The sequence below is a fragment of the Onychostoma macrolepis genome, chromosome 15 (genome assembly GCF_012432095.1).
Source record: "Onychostoma macrolepis isolate SWU-2019 chromosome 15, ASM1243209v1, whole genome shotgun sequence".
Lineage (NCBI taxonomy): Eukaryota > Metazoa > Chordata > Actinopteri > Cypriniformes > Cyprinidae > Onychostoma > Onychostoma macrolepis.
Window position 1 is genome coordinate 23,618,292 of NC_081169.1, and position 19,511 is coordinate 23,637,802.

Consider the following 19,511-nt stretch of genomic DNA (forward strand, 5'->3'; position numbering starts at 1 on the left):
CTGCTTTCCTCGTTTCTCAGCACTGGTAGCTCAACTGTGTATAATTAATCCTGTCTCAAGCAGAGTGTTAAACTCTATTCTCACTAAAAAGTCCTTGGAGAAGCCTATTAACTCACTTCATAACCGCACACATTCAGGATTAGTGACTGTACTGAGAGGGCAGTGGTGGGACGTGATGTGAGCAAGAAAGAATAAAACATGAAGCATCAAAGATGATCACATGCACAATAGACTAGTAATGGCCCTGTGCAGCCCCATACGGCTTTGTGAGTTAGCAATGACATTAAAAATAATAGAAGCTGACTGAGCTACCCTTTTTCTAAGCCTTAGCAGTGCTAATATTTCCTGCTAACATATGTCATGACATTCTGATAACACCTTGCAATACTGTAATACTTTACTGCTATGCTGTACTACTAGTAGTGGGCAATATAGAAAATTTGTCAACCAGTAGAGATTTTCAACTATTGTCTCTATTGCAGTTACAAGGTCACGTGATGTTATCGTTATCGTTTGCACACATTAAGCATCGCGGTTAAAAAAAGAAAAAGAAAAAGTGATTTAAGCCACAATCAGCAGCTAAAAAGAACTAATTTTACTATATGTGCATGCTGTCTGAGAGAATGTTTCTGAGCGCTGTCAGAGAGACATGCGCACTCGAAGACAGTGCTCACAGACTGTGGGAGTACTGAACTGAGTTTTTTTTGCCGCTTTTGCTTTATAGGTCTTGAACGGTTTAAAAAACACACTTGTATGTGTCAAAATGCAAGTATCCTCGTAAACACAGTAATTTAGGTCTTAAAGGGATAAAAACTAAAATTCTTTCATTAATTACTCACCCTCATGTTGTTCCAAACCTGTAAGACCTCTGTTCATCTTCGGAACACAAATTAAGATATGTGACCCTGGACCACAAAACCAGTCTTAAGTCGCTGGGGTATATTTGTAGCAATAGCCAAAAATACATTGTATGGGTCAAAATGATCGATTTTTCTTTTATGCCAAAAATCATTAGGATATTAAGTAAAGATCATGTTCCATGAAGATATTTTGTAAATTTCTTGCCGTAAATGTATCAAAACTTCATTTTTGATTAGTAATATCCATTGCTAAGAACTTCATTTGAACAACTTTAAAGGAGATTTTCTCAATATTTCGATTTTTTTGCACCCTCAGATTCCAGATTTTCAAATAGTTGTATCTCGGCCAAATATTGTCCGATCCTAACAAACCATACATCAATGGAAAGCTTATTTATTCAGCTTTCAGATGATGTATAAATCTCAATTTCGAAAAATTGACACTTAAGACTGGTTTTGTCGTCCAGGGTCACATATTTTTGATGGAATATGTGAGCTCTGACCCTCCCATAGACAGCAAGTGTCCTTACACGATCAAGGTCCAGAAACATAACAAGGAGATTGGTAAAATAATCCAGGGGTTTAACCGTAATTTTACAAACTACAAGAATACTTTTTGTGCGCAAAAGAAAAAGAATAACGATTTTATTATTCAACAATTCGTCAACTTTGGAGAGAATTCACTGAACGTAAATGGCGTATGCTGTTCTGTGTCAGCTGCGCCACGCGGAGTGACACATGTGTAACAGTATATTGGATCCAAGCAGCTCTTAAAGTGACAGCAGTCTAATATCCCTGCTGTCTGTCATTCATGTTGATCAAACAACAAAAGACAAAAATCTCACTGCTCTCAAGTAAATCACTTTTGTAACTTTAATAAGAAGAAATGTACAGTATATTTAATTTACACAGTGAAGAATATGCAGTGTTTTTATACATTTGATTACTTTATACAATCTATGTAGCATTTCTTATTTATTTGTTCTACTGTATTTTTTTGTCCTGTTGCTTATAATTTGTTTCTTACTCTTTTTTAATAGCTGACTGTCTTCAGTGAGCTTTTTTAAAATTTGGTCTAGTATTAATTTTTTTTTTGTGATATTGACACTGATGACAAGAATTATACAATTTCTATGGTATCAAAAAGATTTGATAGATTTAAATAAAGACCTTATTTAAATCTAAAATAGCTATATTGCGATATATATTATTACCGTGAAATAAAATTACTCATATCGTCGTGATATAAGATTTTGGTCATATCGCCCACCCCTACTATCTACTTTATATTACTATAGTACTGTTGAATTTCATACAGTACTAAAAGAAATCCTAATCATTTCCGTTCTCTCATCCACAGCATCTAAATCCCGCCCCTGCAGTGAGGAGTACCGTCGCATGCCTCCACCCAAACCGAAACGCAACCCCAACACCCAGCTCAGCACGTCCTTTGACGAGTCTTACATCCAAAACCACGGCAGCAAGGCTAAGTCCGCCTCTCTGCCGCGGCAACACAAAAAGAAGTCTGCATCTCAGAATCAAAGCCCCGCCCCTGACACTGACGATGAGACGGAACCTGTTTATATAGAGATGGTGGGGAACATCTTACGAGACTTCAGTCGAATTGCAGGAGCTAATGGCGATGAAGAGGATGACCAAGGTGAAAGTGTGTACGAGGAGATGAAATATCCTGCCTACGATGATTTACCGTCATCTTTAGACCACGCACAGTTGCGATGGGAGCAATGTCCCACTGCTTTGGTGCCAGAAGTTGAACTTACGCGACCCACTACTCCACGTGGTTCAGTGTGTGACATTCCCGCCCCTTTCCCGAATCTGCTTTCCCATCGACCTCCTCTACTAGTATTCCCACCTGCACCAGCCCAATGTTCGCCCAACTCTGATGAATCCCCTCTTACTCCACTGGATGTCACCAAACTGCCCATGTTGGAGAACGTCGGGTATGTGAAACCTGGTGCATCCCCAACTAGCGCCGACCCTGGACCACAGCTGGAGCCACAGCAGGTGTCTGGTAAACACCACCACCACCGCCACCATCACCATAAGAAGTCAGCAGAGACTAAGGAGCAACAAACAATCACAGCATCAGGACGATCATCTGCTCCTCCTCTGCCATCTGCGCTGTATAAAAGCGGTGGGTCGTCTGCGGCGCATGGCTACCCAAGGAGCCACTCCGCCTGCCCGTCCCCCGTCAGTATGGGTCGCGCATTAACGCCGCTCACCCTGAAGCGCCCCCCACCGTACGACGCTCTCATGACCGGGACAATTCCTCGCAGCGCGTCTGGAGTTCCGCATGGATCGCGTGAGAGCGGGCGGCTCTCGAATTCCTCCAGTCTGCATGGAGGGTCCATGCAAAATGTCTCCACTGCGTCTGGCTCAAGCTCAGGGTCGGGAGGTCGAGGCAGCCGTACGCCAACCAGTCCTTTGGATGAGCTCAGCAACTTGTTCTCTTCCGGACGTAACATGTTGAAGAAAGGTTCTGGAAGCCGCAAGAGTAAGGAGTCAACGGATGGTGAGTAAAAATGTTAGAATTGATCTAAACGTGTTACCAAAAACAAAGTTTGGGGTCTCGGCAGAGCTGCATTTATTTAATCAAAAATACAGTAAATAGTAATATTGGTAAATATTATTACCATTTAAAATAACAATTTTCTATTTTAATATATTTTAAAATGTAATTTATTCCTGTGATGACAAAGCTGAAATTTTTGCATCATTACTCCAGTCTACAGTGTCACATAATCCTTCAGAAATCATTTTAATATGCTGATTAAGATTTTATTAGATTAGATTTTAATGTATAATAAATAGAAATCTTTTGTAAAATAATAAATGACTTTTCCTTAAAAAAAACAAAAAAAATCTGACCCAAAACCTAAATCTTTAAATTGCAGTTAAATTATCACAATTTAAGTTATATGCATTGGTCAATAAAGGGTACAAAGTATAGTAGGATATTTGATTGTGCATTTCTCCAATTTTTCACATATTGTTCACCTTTATCATAATGAAGATTACAATAAAAATTTATTTCAACTTGTCCGTCATTTTCTCATTTTATAAATAAATAAATTAAGAAAAGGATGAAATTGGGCCACAGTGAGACACTTACAGTGGAAGTAAATAAGACAAAGCTGTTAATGTTAAAATACTCAGTTTCAAAAGTATAGCCACATGATGTAAACAATATGCATATTAACATGATTTTGTGTAAAATTTAAAAATTATGTTTAAAATTATGTCATGGCAATGAAGTAGTAAAATTGGACAACACAACACCATAAACCCAAAAATAATTGTAAAAATTATAAAACCATTACAGCTCAAATAACACAAATTTTTACCAGAGGAATAATATAATGATATAACAGTTCATTTTAAGCTTTGTGCCTCAATGTAACTTTGATTTAATTTAAATTGTTTGTGTTTCATTGAATATTTAAAAAAAAGAGTGAAAAAAATTATTCAAAGTTAGTATTTTATTTTATGAATTCATTATGGTTTTTTTAAGCCACAAATACTGTCTGGAATATGTCCAAAATAGATTTCAGCCATTCAACTGTTATATGTGAAAATACTAGAAAATAATTGTCATCCTATTAATATTAGTGCAAGTAGAAAATAAGTAATCTAGAAAAAGGACCAAGACTTTTAATTAATCAGATCCACAAATGTTAAACCCGGCAAATACTGGAATTGATGGGTTAACAGTGAGATATCTGGGGGCGATTGGTAGCCGTCTCAGTTACAACTTCAAAGCGAGGGATGTTGTCTCATACAGCAAAGCCTGATTGGGTTTAAAGAGCGTGTGTAATCGTCTTGAGAGCTGCAGCTAAGGACTTTTTTCCAGACTGTTATTTTTTCTTATGTGTGGAGGAGAGATGGCTTTCATGTCCTATTTCCATGGTCCACTTCCATCACCCCAGGTGTGTCTGTGTGCAAGTGTGGTTTTGAGCCTATTCACAGATTAAAAATTGAGCAATCAACCTACGCACAGACCACTCAGCATGCTTACATTGTGCGGGGCACAGAGAGTGAGAAAATGACCCAGATTCTCCCACCCAAACAGAGCCTCTTCACATCAAATGTGAAGGTCGCCAGATTGTTGCATTGCGAGGGTTGCTGAGTGCATTCCTCATGAGCCTTTCAAATCTTGATTAAAATTGTAATGGATTCATTCTGAAACACTTTAGATTAACGAGTCAAGGCTATAATGTTGAATCCCAAATACACACACACACACTATTGTTATTTTTTACTTATATTTATAAGAAGCCAAACCTCAACTCACCTTAATATAATAAGGCATATATACACCACACAGGTACACACACACTGAAGCAGTTCAGTCTGTCCATCACAGTCAATTTTACGCTACCCAGTCCAGCAGAGACACACAAACACACACAGACTCCTCCTGTCAGTATGTCTTCCACGGATCTGTGACTTGGGCTTCGTGCCTGACAGAGTGTGGAGGTGTGTGAGATTAACAGGCTGCCGGCATTAGTATGTGTATGTGTGTGTGTTTGCCTGACACACACAGAGAGAAAAGCCAGAGATAGTGAAGAATCTGTCACAGTGATCCAAAACACACCATGTATCTCATTCTCATTTACAGCTCAACATCAGTCTGCTAAGAAACATGGCTGTGGCCACATGTGAGATTATGATCAGAATTCACTCATCCGTTTCTGATATATTCAGATTTAGTCTTGTAAGGGAGTTAAAAACCTTGCGAATGCTGCATTATTACACAATGTTTTTAATATATTGTAATATATTTTAATAAATTAAAGAATCATTTATTCCTGTGATGGCAAAGCTGAATTTTCAGCAGGCATTTCAGTCTTCAGTGTCACATAATCTTTCAGAAATCATCCTAAAATGCTGATTTGAATCATCCTTATTATTTTCAGTACTGAAAACATTTTTTCTTTTATAATGTAAACATTCTCAGGTTGAACTGGAAGTTCAAACGAACATCATATATTGGAAATGTATTCACTTTTAATAAATTTAATGTGTCCTTGCTGAATTTAATTAATTCTTTATATATATATATATATGTGTGTGTGTGTGTGTGTGTGTGTGTGTGTATGCATGTATGTATGTATGCATGCATGTATAATCATCTGCCGATAATACATATAAAAAAAAATATATTAAGCCAATAATATTATGTCCTACTTGACCTTATTCAAAAAGCCCATTGTTTCTATGCTAGGTTTGGAGAAAAAAAAGAAAAAAAGAAAAAACGAAATACAATAAAATAAAGAAAGAATCAAAGTTTGTTTACATTTTTAATTTAAACAATTTTTAATGTAAAAAGTTTTTTTTGTATGAAGTTTTTTTCAAATGTATGATCTTTTGATCATTGTAGATCAATATCAGCTATCAGATGACCTATCAGCCATAATATAAAAACAATTACTGATCATATCAGCCTAAATATCTATGGCCGTTCCTGTTATTTTGATATTACAGATGTTGTATGGGGCGTCATTGATTGAATAAACCTTCTTCTCTACAGATCCCATATTAAAGGTCACTCTTACTTAAACTTCACACTTGGGCTGTAAATGGGCATTTTCAGATCCACCCATTTAGGGATAAAACAATCAATGACTGAGCTCTTCCTGTTCAGGGCAGTTATCCCGGTCCAAATCCTGTTAGGGAATTCTATTACAACTCAGCATGACACCATTCGGCGCCAGAAAGACATACAGAGTCTGAACACGTGCCAGTGTCAAGTGGCCCGCAATAGTGTTTCTGCATTAATCTGTCTTAAAGATCAGTCTAATTTAAATATGATATGAGTTTGTTTTTATTAGTGCCCATAATTAGCTCTAAATATGACTTAACAGACTCCTGCTATGCCTTAATGTATGCAGCTGTATTTAAATTTAATAGTGCTTTTCCTGAAGCATCGAAAAGCTTAATAGTTTCTAAAATTAAGTGTCTGAGTAACTTAACATACTCTAAGGTTACATTAGCATATACTAATAATGATCCTACACATTTAATATATTTCCTCATCATTATTGCTCTGAGGATGGCATATATTAGCATAATTTAGAGGGCACAGAAGTGCTTACATTGTGCCTTGCTGTGACATAGAGAACTTATACTAAGTAACATGAACATAATGGCAGATCAGGTTAGCTGTCAGGCTGAAAACAGAGAATATGATTGAGAAGAAATTCTGATCAGGATCTTCCAAGAATGTGCCATTAAACAGAGACAAACTGACTCCAGTGCAACAAAATACTTACATATAGATTTATAGTTTCCATTATGACAATTTCATTCTGGCAGTTTCAAAGCACCTCTCTTTTTCTATTCCATCTAATCCGCCTTTAAGCCAGCATAGATTTCCATAACTTTTATATGACACCACTATATATATATATATATATATATATATATATATAAATACATTACAATATTACAAAAACAAAAATATATATATTGAAGAAAAAAACTACATATATATATATATATATATATATATATATATATATATATATATATATATATATATATATATATATATATATATATATATATATATATATAAATAATACAACAAACATATAAATAGAATTATATTACAAATATTTCTAAAAACATATAAATATAATATGTATATATAATATGTATATATATATAAACATTTTAATCTAACCATTCCAATCTATGTTGAGCAGAGTTCTCAGAAATTTTAGTGGAGTACCTGCATTAAATGAACTTTGGGAGTGCTTCACAAGATCTGTGCCACTACATGTTGATATAATACATATTGAAGAAGCTCTATGAACACTTAATTATACATGTAATATGCGTAATTATGCATAATTTTGCCTGTGCTGTTGCAGATTTTCAATTTCTTTTAATTCCATATCTCCATCACTTTCTATCACTTCTAGAGCTACTTGTCCTAGTAGTGGTTTCAGTCTCATCTATAGAAGACTTTTTCCACCTCACTGTAAAAACGAACTAATAAATAAATAAACAAAAAAAGGACAACTTTATGTTTTTAATAATCTGAACTTTATTCCTCCCAGTTGTAACTTTATGTTGCAAATGCTACTTTGTTTTCTCATAATAGAGTTTATATCTCAATGTGACTTTATATCTTGCAATGGGGCTTTAAACTTCACTAATGCAACTTTATATCCCACATTGCGACTTTATGTCTTATTTTAAACTTTATCACACAATTAGCTTGCTTTTTATTTTTGGTTTAAACTGGCCTCCATACTCATCTGTTTCTCCCCACCTCTGTGCCTGATTGCAACAAATCCTTTAAGCTAAGAAAACTCTTAGTTGTAATTATAAACAAATTATCGCTAAAAGAGGTTTGGTGCAATCGGCGGCTGATCTTTAGATCCCTAAACATGAACTGACCCTGGAGATAAACTACCTGTCTCTTGTTTGGCTCCTGCTGTGGCTTTTAGTCTTGTTTCAGTGGTGTTGTTTGTGTCCATTAACTCTGAGTGCCAAAAGATATTTGGCATGGCATTTCATTCTAACTGGATGAGGAGAACATGTTTCTATGTTGGCTGCTGTTTGCTGAAAAGCCTTGTAGAACAACCTGACCCTGTGAACACTGACAAGAACACAGTCCTGCCAACATACACCTAGAATTCCCTCTGCTAATGGACACACACACAGACTATATCCAGGCATTGACCGTGTGCATGTTAATAAGTAAATATGATAAATTTGTCGCAGTCTTAGCTTTAACGGCCAACGCTAATGACAGTGGACACTAATTAAATGTAGACTAATGGAGCAGGACACCACAGACTAATGGGATTTCAACAGACGTGGCCAGACAGTGTGTGTGTGTTTCCAGAGAGATAAAGTACGGTAAATAAGGTTATCGAGTAGCTAATGTGAGACCAGAATGCAAAATAAGCTAACATTACCAATGTCAGCAGAGGACTCTTCATAATATATATTATGAATTTGTTGCGAAAAAATACTGACAAAATAAATAATATATAATAATATCTTTAAATTTGCATTGTCATAAGAAAAAACTGAAATAAATCTCACAGGGAGTTGTAAGCTTTATGTGTTTGATTCACTAAAAAGAACCAACTTGTAAGAGTCATTCATTCAGGAATTGGATTACACTAGTTGCTCTGTATTGTATGTTTTTTTGATTCACTAAAAATGAATGACCCATAACAGTCAATAATTCAAATATCTGACTACACTGGTTGTGGATTCTGTTATTCTTTATGACTCACTAAAAAGAATGACTGACAAAAATCGTTAATTTATAATTCAGACAACACTGGTTGCTCTGCACTGTATGTGTTTGATTCACTGAAAATAACTTATTCATAAGAGTCATTAATTTAAATCGGACAACACTGGTTGTACAATGCTGTATGTTTATGATTCTCTAAAACGATTAGGCTATAGGCTCCTAAAAATGATTAGTTTGGGTTTCGGACTACACTGGTTGCACCATACTGTATGTCTTTGACTGTCTAAAAAGAACCGGTTCATAAGAATCAACGTCAGTTAGTTTTCTAGTTTCTTTTTTTCAACGGAACCAGTTTACAGTTCACAAATCTAAAAAGAGGAACTGAGAAAAGATACCTATTCCTGAAGCGAATGAATTTAAGATGCAATCGCTATGAAACAGCATGGCACGATTCTGTTTCGCAACCCTAGATGCAATGCTGCATGAACTGAAATGAACTGAAGTAGCTCATGCCTTTTATTAGCATAAGGCTTCAGTCGCTACACATACACACACACACACACACATACACACACACACTGATGACATATGCTGATGTCACCTTCAATTCCTACGCCCATAAGTGTCAGACAATATAGCTAAGCACACATCTATATGGACGATACAGACACACATTCAGATACTCTTGCCAGCTGAAATAATTGAAAAGCTTTCATCTGTTAGTAAAGCAATTTCCCTAATGTCTTCAGAGCCAGTGAAAGACGTGATGAATGTGACTGCTAATGGATCCCCTGTGAGGGGAGAGAGATTAAGAGAGAGATGGAATGAAAAAAATACAGAGATAAAGGGATTGACTGTATGAAAGAGGAAAGAATGGAGGGTAAAAACTAAGAAATGTCAAGTGTGAGCATAAGTAAACATGTCTTCTGTTGTTATTTTTGTTTTCTGTAAGCATCTGTAATTTAAACCTTGCATATTTATGTTATTTGTTAGTATAGTATGTGAACTAGCATGCTACAGTACATTGTTGACATATATTTCATGTTTAATATAGCAAATGGTGTCCTTTTATTTTATTAACAGAAACTTTATTTATATATTCAATATATACATTTTTTTATAAATATTATAGAGTATAAAATGTTTTAGCAGTCTGATAAAATAAATCTAACATAACATTTAAAAAAATAAAATAAATTACTGTTGATACAACGTCTGGTTTATCAATTTGGAAATTGAACTGTTGTATACTGCATACTTTTGAAAAATGTTATCCAGTTATTTCATGCATGCAGAAATTCTAAACACACTTTGCACAATATACATAATGAATACTGCAGAAATAGCAATAAGATAGCGTGGTATTCTAAGTTGTTTGGTCTCTTTTGTGACACCTAAGGATAATATATATGTACTACAGCACTATTACAAATCAAAGCACTCATGCGTGAAACTGCAAAATCATTCTCATAAAAACAGAGAGCTGGAGACTTATACAGCGTACTGAAATCTCCACCTCTTTTTCTCTCTTCTAGGTGAAAGTAAAGGCAGAAGTGACAGCAGGGACAGAGCCCTTCGTAGCTCTTCTCCAAAATCACAGGATTGGGAAACGCCCACAGGACAATCAGCCACGCCCACAGCCACGCCCAGTCGGTTCGGCCGCTCCTCCATCAGCCCGACCACCATGCTCGGAGGTGCGTCCCATCCATAAAAACAAATAAGGATGTACATTTTAGATACTTATTTAAAATATTCTCTTTCATTTTAGAAACAAAAGCCGGGTGTAAACTCGGTCGCTCCGCATCCACATCAGGAGTCCCGTCCCCTGTGGGAACGCCCCAAAGACACGCCTCTGACGCCTCCGCCCATCCGTGTGGGACCCCGTTCCAGGTACAACCCCCTTATTCTTCAGAATGAGCGAGAGATGGCATGCGTGTGGAGTTCGGTTCCTGTCTCCGTGTCTGTCGGCAATACCTTCATGTCTTTGATCTTTGACCCCACGGCTGTGTGTATATCCTATTCTGTCTGCCGCTCTGCTGCTTCCGCTGCCGTGCGTTTCGTCTGGCTCATGTCTATGTAGATGCGTATGTGTGTGTTGTTTGTGTTTGGTCCAGATCAGGGCTGCCTTCCCATCATGCTCTGAAGAGGCTCTCACATTTAATTTGTCCTCTGTGAGTTTATGCCAAGAGATCCACAATCAGGGTTTTATACATCAGACAGTTTAAGCACTTGAGAGAAGGTTCAACTGATCTGAATCTGAATGAGAACCTCTTCAGAGCGGCGGCGGACAGCTTTACTCTCGACCTGCAGCATCCTCAATCTGTTCGGTCTCTATCACAATGTTTCAGACATTGTGGTTGGGTTCCTCAGATGTACAGACATCAAACACAGCTGTTAATGCCATGAAACTGGAAAAACTGGAGCCTCAATCCAAAGCATACACCATATGATTGAAATTGGTTGAAATATTGACAATATGATTGACATCAAAACACCCCAGGAGCTTAGGAACTGCTTGAAAATCATTCAGAGAATGGACAAAACGGCCATAAATGAGTGCAGTATATTCAATGCATATATACTTATATGAAGGCTGTCAAATGATTAACATATTTAATTTAAATGATTTTATTCTGTAAGTAATGTGTACAGCTCCAAGAAAACAAAATAATTTAAAATAATTTAAAGAAAAATAATTTTAAAAAAGGCATGGACATCCTCATACTCACCAAGACTGCATTTATTTAAGCAAAAATACAGTAAAACAATTTTATTACAATTTAAATGATTTTTTAATATATTTTAAGATTTATTTCTGTGATGGCAAAGCTGAATTTTCAGCAGATCACATGATCCTTCAGAAATCATTCTAATACGCTGATTTTTTTTCAGGATTCTTTGATAATAGAAAGTTCAAAAGAACAGCATTTATTTGAAATAGCAATCTTATCTTTGCGGAATAAAAGTCTCAATTAATTCATAAAAAAAAAAAATTCTCAATGACCTAAAACTTTTGAAACATGGAAGTTTTATGATGTTTACTTTAAAAGAAGAGCTGTAAGTAAAGTGCCACTTTAAATAAAAAGTTCAGCATTTTCTATTCAACGGGTAAATTTAAACAAATGGCTGTTTGATGTGTGTATATATGTATCCAGACATGGCATTTATATCAGTGTCACATGTCAAATGCTCTCTCCTGTTTGTCTGTGTGGCCTTATTTGAGCAGGTTTTTAGAGCTATTGTATTATGTACAAAAATCCTGTAATAATGATTATGTTTTCCACGTCAAAGTCACTTTCACTGAGACTGGGGAGTCAGTTACACAACTCACTACACAAACTCACCAAAACACACTCTTTATATCACAACTGACGAAAGCTGATGAGAAAACACTCACTCTTTTATAGGAACAAAGTAATATACAAATCAGATGATGTACACACAATTACTTACTCAGAATATTAAAACATAATAAGACATAAAACACATTTAATATGTTGCTCTAGTATGTTGATCTACTCTCACTCCCCAGTTGTGTGTTTGATTGTTAGCGACTGTAATTGAACTAACCCAAATAAACCTAAAAATCGAGGGATAAAACTAACCCCAAAACAAAAAAATAAAACCTTGTCAAAATCATGTCTTCTCCTTCTCCGCGTCAACTGTACTTTCTGTGTCTGTCTGCTGCTTCCTTTCTCAAAAGCACAAACGTGTGTGTACTGTATGTGTATATGTGTGTATGTGTGTGTGCATGTCTGAAGTATGTGCTCTGTTACAAAACCTAGTTGACAAAACCTCGTTATTCAGGCAACTTTACTATGCTGCCTCCTAAAACGTTGTTTTAGCCAGAATTTAAGGCAGTATTACATGTTTCCTTATACGTCATTTCAAATCTGTTATTTTAGTATTATTTATATACAAATATAGTATTTATTAATATAGCTTTTATTTTTACATTTTCAGTTTTCATTTTAATTTTAGTTTAAGTTTTAGTAGTTTTGTTGTGTGCGTTTTGTTTTTCTTCATTTTATTTATATTTCTATAAAAAGCATCCATTTACTTTTATTTCAGTTTTAATAATTTTATTACTTCAACTTTCAGTAAACTGACAAGGCAACATTTCTCATTTTCATTTAAATGTAAGTTTTAAGTTCCATGTAATTTTTACATGGATAAATACAATATTTTTCTAATTACTCAAAGTGATTTTTAATAGTTTAACAATACCAACACTGCCTAAAATAGTAATTAAAAATAGATTTTACTGAACGTGTATCACACTTTTTAAATTTACTAGATTATCACTTTGTTAGCTTAGCCACATATTATCAAATAAACTGTCACTATTATTTTTTATTAATATTTTGAATTAGTTTATGTTTTGTTTTCATCTTAATTTTCAGTTAAAGTTTTAATGTGTCATTTTTATTAGTTTTTTTTATTATTTCTCTTTTATTTTTATTTGCTCTGTTAAACTAAACGAATATGAGAAGAGTTGGCAACAAGCTGAAATAAAAACAGTTAATTTTTTTCATGTTTATTTTTTTCAGACAACATTTATTTTAAGTAATGAAATTGTTTTTATGGTTTTAGTTAACTATAATAACCCTAAATATAAGTGCTTCACGGAAGTGCTATTAGAATGACACAGACTTGCTGCATATAGAGTGTTCCCAAATCACTCACTTATTGGTTACATGACATTTAGAATGCTGTCTTAGAAGGCAGCTGCCTATGTAGGCAGCTCACTAGGTATTGAAACAGAGCTATAGTGTGTGCTCATAAGATTTTGTGTTGCCTATAAAATTGTTTTAATTTGTGTTTGTACAGGTGCATGGGCCAATTTAATATGTGTGTACCTGATTAAGATGTTGTGTGTGTGTGTGTGTGTGTGTGTGTGTGTGTGTGTGTGTGTGTGTTTGTTTGCTTGTATGTATGTGCGTGAGAGAGCATTACACTGAACGGCAATACGTTCTGACTGCTCTGGCTTTGTTAGAGGACATGAATTATTAAACACATCCTTTATTATTAAAGAACACTGTGAACGCCTTCACCCTTAAACAAATATAAGGGCTGCAAAATTAAAGACAGCTCTGCATGCACCAACATTGTCTCACCCTTGCCACCCATTAGATGCCCCCAATGCCCTGGGCATGTGGGGACAGCACCATGATGGAGATGATCGAGAAGAAACGTCACCTGTGCAAGGAGATAAAAGCCAGACAGAGACCTTCAGACAAAGCCCTGTGCAAGCAGGACAGCATGCCCATCCTGCCCAGCTGGAAGAAGACCAATGGGGGCAAGAAGTATGGGCCCCCTCCATACTCAACCCAAACCACTGTCTTCTGGGACACTGCTATATAAAGAGTGACCAGCAAACTACAGCCATGGAGACTGAGGGGGTGTGTCCAAATATTGATTGACAGCTAGCAGGAAGAGGGACTAAGTGAAATGCACAGTGAAGGATTATCAAAACTCCCTGGTTTCCTATCGCTGTTTATATTTGATATTTTTCTATTGGAGATAACTGTCTTAATATAAAATATGATTAGCGGTTTTATAAAGAGGAATTCTCGAATTGAGATCTAAGAGTGAAAATAGTACACTTTTACCCATGAGATGATATTTGTCCTCTTCGAAATGGTATTTCTATTTATTTTATATCCTTTTTTGGGGTGTTTCTATATTTGGCACTCATCCGTGTGTCTGGGGAAATAATCTATAATGTGTGGTGAAATATGTGCAGTAATTCCATTGAGAAAACACATTGTTTTTGATGCCTATGCATTTGGTTATACGGCATGGATGGCGCTTTTGTTCATTGTCTGTTTTTCATATGGAGAGTTTATTTGAAAATGCTATATTTTTTGGTGTCTGTACTTTAAATGTCGGATCGTGAGGTGTCAGGTTGTTGTTTCTATGACTTCTGGGTTGGACTTGAAGGCGATCGGCTGGATTTTGAGATATTAGGTCGGACTGGATTATGAGATAACTGGGTTATTAAAGTACAGATCGAGCAGTTGGTCAGATAAACCGCAAGGGCACTTTCTGTTTTTGCAAGGTCAGCTGGTGCATTTAATTGTGAGCACTGTAAACTCACAAACACACACTAATATCAGCTGCTTTATGGCCTAACATTTGGTGCTGTTCAACTACTTTCTTGAATGTTCAACCTTAACAGCTACATGACAGTCATACACATAATACAACTGGTACGAAATTAGCATGGGCGGTTCGTGTAAATTCAGTAGGATTGCACGTGGTCAGGGATTGGATGATGAAAATTCATAAATCTTGTCCTCTACCACGTCAGATAATATCTCGAATACAGACACCGTCCTTTTATGAAGCACTATGCAGACATACTGTCAGTTTACATGCTCATATATCACTGCGACATGAGTCAAGGGCAGGCAATATCATACTGAAAAGGCCATCATTTACTCTGATCAGATGCTGTGAATCAAGGCTCCATCCATATAGCTATAGCTTTACCCCGCAATCAAAGAGCCATGCTGGTGCATTCAAGCACACTTGACTATATGTGAACTAGTTATCATAAGAGTTTGCCACACTAGCAAGTCAAGCACAGTTTTAACATGGCAGGAGAGTAAATGCCTTTCTTTGTGTATATGTCTGGAATCAGATCAAACAATTTGGGACAAGAAACATACTAAATGCAAGTATACAAACAAATGCATGGCTAATGCGTTGGAAGCGATTGGTTTCTTAAAGGGGTAGTTCACCCAAAAATTCTGTTTGGAAGTTGTTCCAAACCTATAAGAGTTTCTTTCTTCTGTTGAGCACAAAGGATGATATTTTGAAGAATGTTGGTAGCCAAACAGTTGACGGTAGCCATTGAAAAAATACTGTGCAAGTCAATGGCTACCGTCAACTGTTTGGAGGGTGAGTAAATTATGACATTTTTGGGTGAACTATCCCTTTAAGTGTGGAAGTAACAAATCTCAGTATTCAAGAAGGCAATAGACCCTAGTGGGAAATAAATATACTAAAATGTGTTTGAAATACATTTACTAAATACATTACTTTTTTACTAGGGGAGAGCTGCAGGAATGAGTCCTACACATAGAGATAAGTAGCATTTTCAAATTTCAATTTGTTTTTTAATGAGTTTTTGGTTAAATGCCTGAAATGCGGTCTGTGATTAACGCAAGCTCAAGACTTTTGTACTACGACATAAAATACAGTAATTGCCCACTAGTGAATTTTTATTTTTTTTTTTACGTGTAGATTTACGTATCTTGAAAAAGGTGATTGCCAACAAACTGCTAGCAGGAAAACACACCTACTCACTAGTCCGCTTTTACAGCCTTGTTGTGTTTATACTTAAACTCTTGCAAACTATTCAAACTCAAACTTTCCAACCTGTACAGTTTAAATCAAGACTGAAAAAGTTTTCGGTAGCTGACATTTGTATTTAGGCTTCAAAATTCATAAATGTTGTGTTCTTTTGTGAAGAATGTCATGTTAGTCACTTATTTTATGCCGTTATCCAAAAGTCAATGGAAAAATCCTACTGGCTTTTTGTTGATGTAACCAAGGTGATGCTAACATCTGGGTTGGCCAAGAAAATACATAATCCCTGCAATACTTTATAGCATTATTTTCAAATGTCTGTCATCAAATGAGATGTGTTATTATTCATGCAGCTTGCTAAACATTTTAACAAAGTATTTCACTAAAAAGAGAAAACTCTGACCACAGAAAAAGACTTCTTTCATTATTAATTGCGATGCATTTCACATCCCAATAATGTGAGAAATCAATTATTGCATTCATGTACTTGCATGGAGTATGTCTTGGGCCTAAAAGAGATTTACCCAAAATAGAGAATTCTTTCATCATTTACTGAAAACTCATGTCATTCCAAACCTGTATGACTCCTTTCTTTTGTCTAAAAGTCAATGAGATCTAATCTTGTTTTGGACGTCCCTGACTTTCACAGCATAGTTGAAGCAATTATTAAAAAATCCATAGATTAAGTGTTCCATAGATTGAAGAAAATCACACATGTTTGGAACTAAAAAATGAGAATGAGAGTATTGACATTTTTAGCTGAACTATCCCTTTAACATAACGGAGGGTCTAGAAAACAGAATGTGGATGGTTTGAAGGACGGACTGGATTCACAGTGTCCTTTTAAGTGTTCATTTGATGTGGAATAGCCAATGAGCAATGGTGTTGGTGTCATTTAGCAATCGGCTGGCTTTGCCGTCAGTGATTTGAGGGACCAATGCAGATGTTTATCTGCCAATTAAAAACGGCTACACAAACTCTGTTTTACGCTCTACTGTACAGTTTTTGCCATGGAGACACTGTGCTCTGTAGTTCTTTGCACTGCTATGGGCGAGACTGTGATGGCATGCTTAAGTTGATGTCTGCTCAGGTGTGATCAAGCCACACCCCTAAAGATGGGGCCGGTTGTCTGAAGCCCCTCCCCTCACTGCCATCCCCATTGCACAATCACACATCCTAACCTGCTTTACACATTAAACCAATACAGAGACACCCTTCAATGTAAACACATGCACATCAGATACAGGCACTTTTCAAAAATTGTATCATCACATGCTCACATACACATGTACAAAGCTGGCATCCAAGTAAAAAGCATTGCCTTGGAGACCTGGGTTCACTGTGACTTAAAAAAGACTTTAGGGAGGGGCTTTAAGGTCAGTAGAATGATGTCATAAAGGTTTACAATGATATGAAGGTAAATAATCCCACTTACTAACATTACTAGTCACTACAACGAAAACACACAACAATGTAATAATTAGAGGGGAAAAGTTAAAGACCAAAAACAGAGGGGTGCTCAGTTCTGCAGACCCCCCCCACTGGCAGTAACAGTATAGTGTTCTTCATATGCAGTATGCACTGCATTCCAGTTTGCATACTTAAACTGTGTGCTACAAATACATACTTTTGAATGCATTACATTAACACACTATGTATTACAGTAACATTATAGGAAAAGTTGACCCAAAAATGAAAATGTACTCACCCTCAGGCCATCCAAGTTGTAGATGTGTTTGTGTCTTCATCAGAACAGAGGGACTAATGGACTTTTTCACTGGAAAAAAACATTATTATGGATTATGGACCCACATTTTGGCCAGAAGTGACAGTTTCAAGTTAAAATGACTTTAGATTTGTTTCTTTCAAACATGCAGCTTTTCACTTCACAAGAAAAACCGATGGACTGTGTGGATTATTTGTAGATTTTTATGATGTTTTATCAGCTGTTTGGACTCTCATTCTGACGGCACCCATTCACTTTAGAGGAACCATTGGTGAGCAAGTGACGTAATGCTATATTACTCCAAATCTTTTATGATGAAGAAACAAAGTCATCTACATCTTGGATGGCCTGAGGATAAGTAAATTTAACATTTAACATTTTAACATTTAGCTTAATTCATAATTTAAAACCTTAAACTTAAAAAGCTGAAAGTGTGAAAATAGTGTCATAGTACTCAGAAAAACGTCTGACGTGCAAGGGATTGTGGTCGTATCAGAGAAAAAAAAAGAAAAAAAAAAACATGCATGGATGTGTATTTTGAAAATCCACTAGAAAATTATATCATCCAATTATGCTTTCTATTTTCAATGGAATATAATTTGGGATACACAAATTTTTGCATCTTGCCAATATACAATGCATATACAAACTGGGATGCAGACATACAAACCAGAATTCCATCATGGTGTTATAGTTAATCTAACAATGCGTCTTTATAGTTTCTAAATGCTATAAGGACGAAAAGCCAAAATGGGAATTTTCAGGTTTCTGGGGGAATCTGAAACTATTCAGATCTTTGTATTGTGAGTTTAGAACAGATCTCAGTACTAGACGTATATCACTCAACACAATGATTTCCCAGAGTCACATTCATGGAACCTGAAATGATGCCTGGCAGGTTCTAGAACACTTGTGATGCAAATGTTTTTTAATGCATTCTTATTCTAATGTGAAATGTCGTGAAATATGAAATGTTCTAGAATACGGGTTTTTGTGGCATACTTTGAGAATGCTTCGGGGGTTTGTTCTTTTACCACCTACAACGAAAGAGCCAATTGTTGTTCCTCCAGAGTCGTTTGCAGTAATTTCCAGTGCACTTATATTTTACCCATACAAAGGGATCTTCTGATATACGAAATGTTTAGTTTCCTAGATGTTGGAGAAAAAAAAAAATGGATCAGTATGTATACTAATAATTAAAAAGAATGATGATATGTAAGATAATTTTCCAATCAAAAAAGTTCAAATAGTGGCTGACACACAAGCGCTCTCATTCACACACAATTTCTTTGCAGTTTTGGGTTTTTGCAGTGTGTAAATATTCTCTAGTTTAATCAGTGGACGCATTTGTTGCACTATGGGTGTG

General features: G+C 35.9%; 1 protein-coding gene and 1 long non-coding RNA gene across 4 annotated transcripts in view; one reads left to right on the forward strand and one right to left on the reverse strand.

Moving 5' to 3' along the window:
- Nucleotides 1-17,943, forward strand: part of nyap2a (neuronal tyrosine-phosphorylated phosphoinositide-3-kinase adaptor 2a) — a 44,866-nt gene extending 26,923 nt beyond the window's left edge. For both annotated transcript variants that reach the window (XM_058745568.1, XM_058745567.1), the window contains 4 exons: nt 2,221-3,393; nt 10,638-10,796; nt 10,871-10,992; nt 14,236-17,943. In XM_058745568.1, coding sequence (XP_058601551.1) covers nt 2,221-3,393; nt 10,638-10,796; nt 10,871-10,992; nt 14,236-14,466 — 1,685 coding nt within the window. In that variant the 3' untranslated portion in view covers nt 14,467-17,943. The remainder of the gene's footprint in view (nt 1-2,220; nt 3,394-10,637; nt 10,797-10,870; nt 10,993-14,235) is intronic.
- LOC131520970 (uncharacterized) overlaps nt 1-19,511 on the reverse strand; it is a 41,363-nt gene that overhangs the window by 19,427 nt on the left and 2,425 nt on the right. For both annotated transcript variants that reach the window (XR_009266169.1, XR_009266168.1), the window contains one exon: nt 18,128-19,294. This is a non-coding gene — a long non-coding RNA (uncharacterized LOC131520970). The remainder of the gene's footprint in view (nt 1-18,127; nt 19,295-19,511) is intronic.